General features: G+C 49.0%; 1 protein-coding gene across 1 annotated transcript in view; it reads right to left on the bottom strand.

Annotated features, from left to right (window-relative positions):
- Positions 1-2,200, bottom strand: part of POLRMT (polymerase (RNA) mitochondrial (DNA directed)) — a 14,107-nt gene that overhangs the window by 8,483 nt on the left and 3,424 nt on the right. The window contains exons 4-5 of the mRNA XM_010844652.1: positions 1,929-2,200; positions 1,481-1,497 (exon numbers count right to left, since the gene is read on the bottom strand). The exon at positions 1,929-2,200 is cut by the window's right edge and continues 2 nt beyond it. Coding sequence (XP_010842954.1) covers positions 1,481-1,497; positions 1,929-2,200 — 289 coding nt within the window. The remainder of the gene's footprint in view (positions 1-1,480; positions 1,498-1,928) is intronic.

Below are 2,200 nucleotides of genomic sequence, written 5' to 3'. Positions count from 1 at the left end.
AGGAAAGGAGACTGACGCCTGGAACTGAGCAGGCCTCCCACAAAGACAACGCAGGAAACCCCCTGTGACTGTTGCCGTGGAGACCTGGTGCCTCCCAGTGCTGCCAGGCTGCTCTGGGCCCCATTCTATGGTGAGTCAGCACAGCTGAGGCCCTGTTGAGAACCTGCCTCCCCAGAGCTGCACCCGCACTCGCCTCCCTCCTTCACCGCGCTAAGACTTTCTCCGATGCTCCTCAGATGAGGGTGCAGACGCACAACAGGGAGGGTGCTGGGGAAGTTGTCTCCACAAGGGTGCTTAGGCAACTCTCCTCAGCAGTCACAGGTCAGAAAAGTCACAAGTGAAAAGAGCACTTCCCTTGAGGGAAGTGGCTAAAGCTGCACCCAGCGGGAAATTTACAGCTGGGGATGGCTGCACCATAAGGTTCTCGTCCCAGACAGGAGCATCAAGGAGGCTGCCCTGAGAAGGGCCTACAGTGCCCCGTGCACCAGAGCCCTGGCTGAGTAACCACACAGGAATGCTGTCTTCTGGCCGTTTTGTCATTTTCACATTTTCCATCGAGGGCCACGTGTGACTTATAATTAACAAGTCTCAAGAATTGTTAAATGGCCACTTAAGAAAAGATGCTCAACATCACTATTAAAGAATGCAAATCAAAACTACAAGGAGGTATCACCTCACACCAGTCAGAATGCCATCATCAAAAACTCTCTACAAATAATAAATGCTGGCAAGAATGTGGAGAAAAGGGAACCCTCTCAACCTGTTGGTGAAAATGAAAATTGATACAGCCACTGTGGAGAATGGTATGGAGATTCCTTAAAAAACTAGGAATAAACTACCATATAACCCAACAATCCCACTACGGGGCATATACCCCAAGAGAGCCACAATTCTAAAAGACACATGTAACTCAATGTTCGCTGCATTCTAAGTCACTTCAGTTGTGTCAGACACTTTGAGACCCCACAGACTGTAGCCCGCCATGGGAGCAAAGAATACTGGAGTGGGTTGCCATTTCCTCCTCCAGGGAATCTTCCTGACCCAGTGATCGAACCCACGTCTCTTATGTCTCCTGCACTGGCAGGTGGGTTCTTTACCACTAGTGCCACCTGGGAAGCACCCAAGATGTAGTACATATATACAATGGAATTTGACTCAGTCTTAAAAAAAGAACAAATTTTGAAATGTAAGTCCAAATGAGGTGAATGAACCTAGAGCCTGTTATACAGAGTGAAGTGAGTCAGAAAGTGAAAAACAAATATCGATATTAATGCATACATATGGAATCTAGAAAAATGGTGCTCATGAACCTAACTGTGGGGAACGAATGAAGACGCAGATACAGAGAACAGACTTGCGGACACGGGGTTGGGGGAAGGTAAGGGCTGGACGAAGGGAGAAAGCAGCAGTGACATATATACACGATCGTGTGTGAAACAGACACTGGCAATAAGTTGCTATGTGATGCAAGCAGCCGAACTGTGCGCTCTGTGATGACTGAGAGGGGTGGAGGGAGGGGGAGGTTCACAAGCGAGGGGTATTTGTATAATTATAGCTGATTTGTGTTGTTGTACAAAAGAAACCAAGACAGCATTGTAAAGCAATTTCCCTCCGATTAAAAAATAAATCAATGAAGAAAGAAATGACAACCCACTTTAGTATTCTTGCCTGGAAAATCCCATGGACAGAGGAGTCAATGGGCTACAGTCCACGAGGTCACAAAGAATCGGATAGGACTTAGTGACTAAACAACAACAAAAAGAGTAGATATAACTGATTTGCTGTGCTACCTAACACAACACTGTAAATCAACTATACTCCAATAAATTTAAAAAAAAATCTAAAAAAAAAAAAAAAAAGCTGTCAGAATAATAAAAACTGAAGGCCTGACTCCTGGGGCTGAGAGACCAGAGTTGGGATCTAGGTGCCCCGGGTTGGCTCCCGCCTCCGACCCCAGCCCCTCACCTGGCGAGCCCAGCCAAGCATGACGGTGTTGTACATGGGGAGTGTGAGCAGCTGCTGCTGTGGGGCCCGGCTGTGCTGTGCAACCAGCACGTGGTGGGCCAGGGGCAGGTGGCCTGTGAGCAGGCAGCACTCCAGGAAGGCCAGGAGCTTCTGGCGCTGGCCCTCCAGCCGGGATTCGGAGCCCTCATCTGCCTCCCGGCTCAGCTTCTTCGGGGCCTCCTGCAGCAGCCGGGCC

Source organism: Bison bison, unplaced genomic scaffold (assembly GCF_000754665.1).
Source record: "Bison bison bison isolate TAMUID 2011002044 unplaced genomic scaffold, Bison_UMD1.0 scf7180017864203, whole genome shotgun sequence".
In the NCBI taxonomy this organism is placed as follows: domain Eukaryota; kingdom Metazoa; phylum Chordata; class Mammalia; order Artiodactyla; family Bovidae; genus Bison; species Bison bison.
The sequence above is the reverse complement of the archived record's forward strand: the minus strand, read 5'-3'. Positions and strand labels throughout refer to the sequence as shown.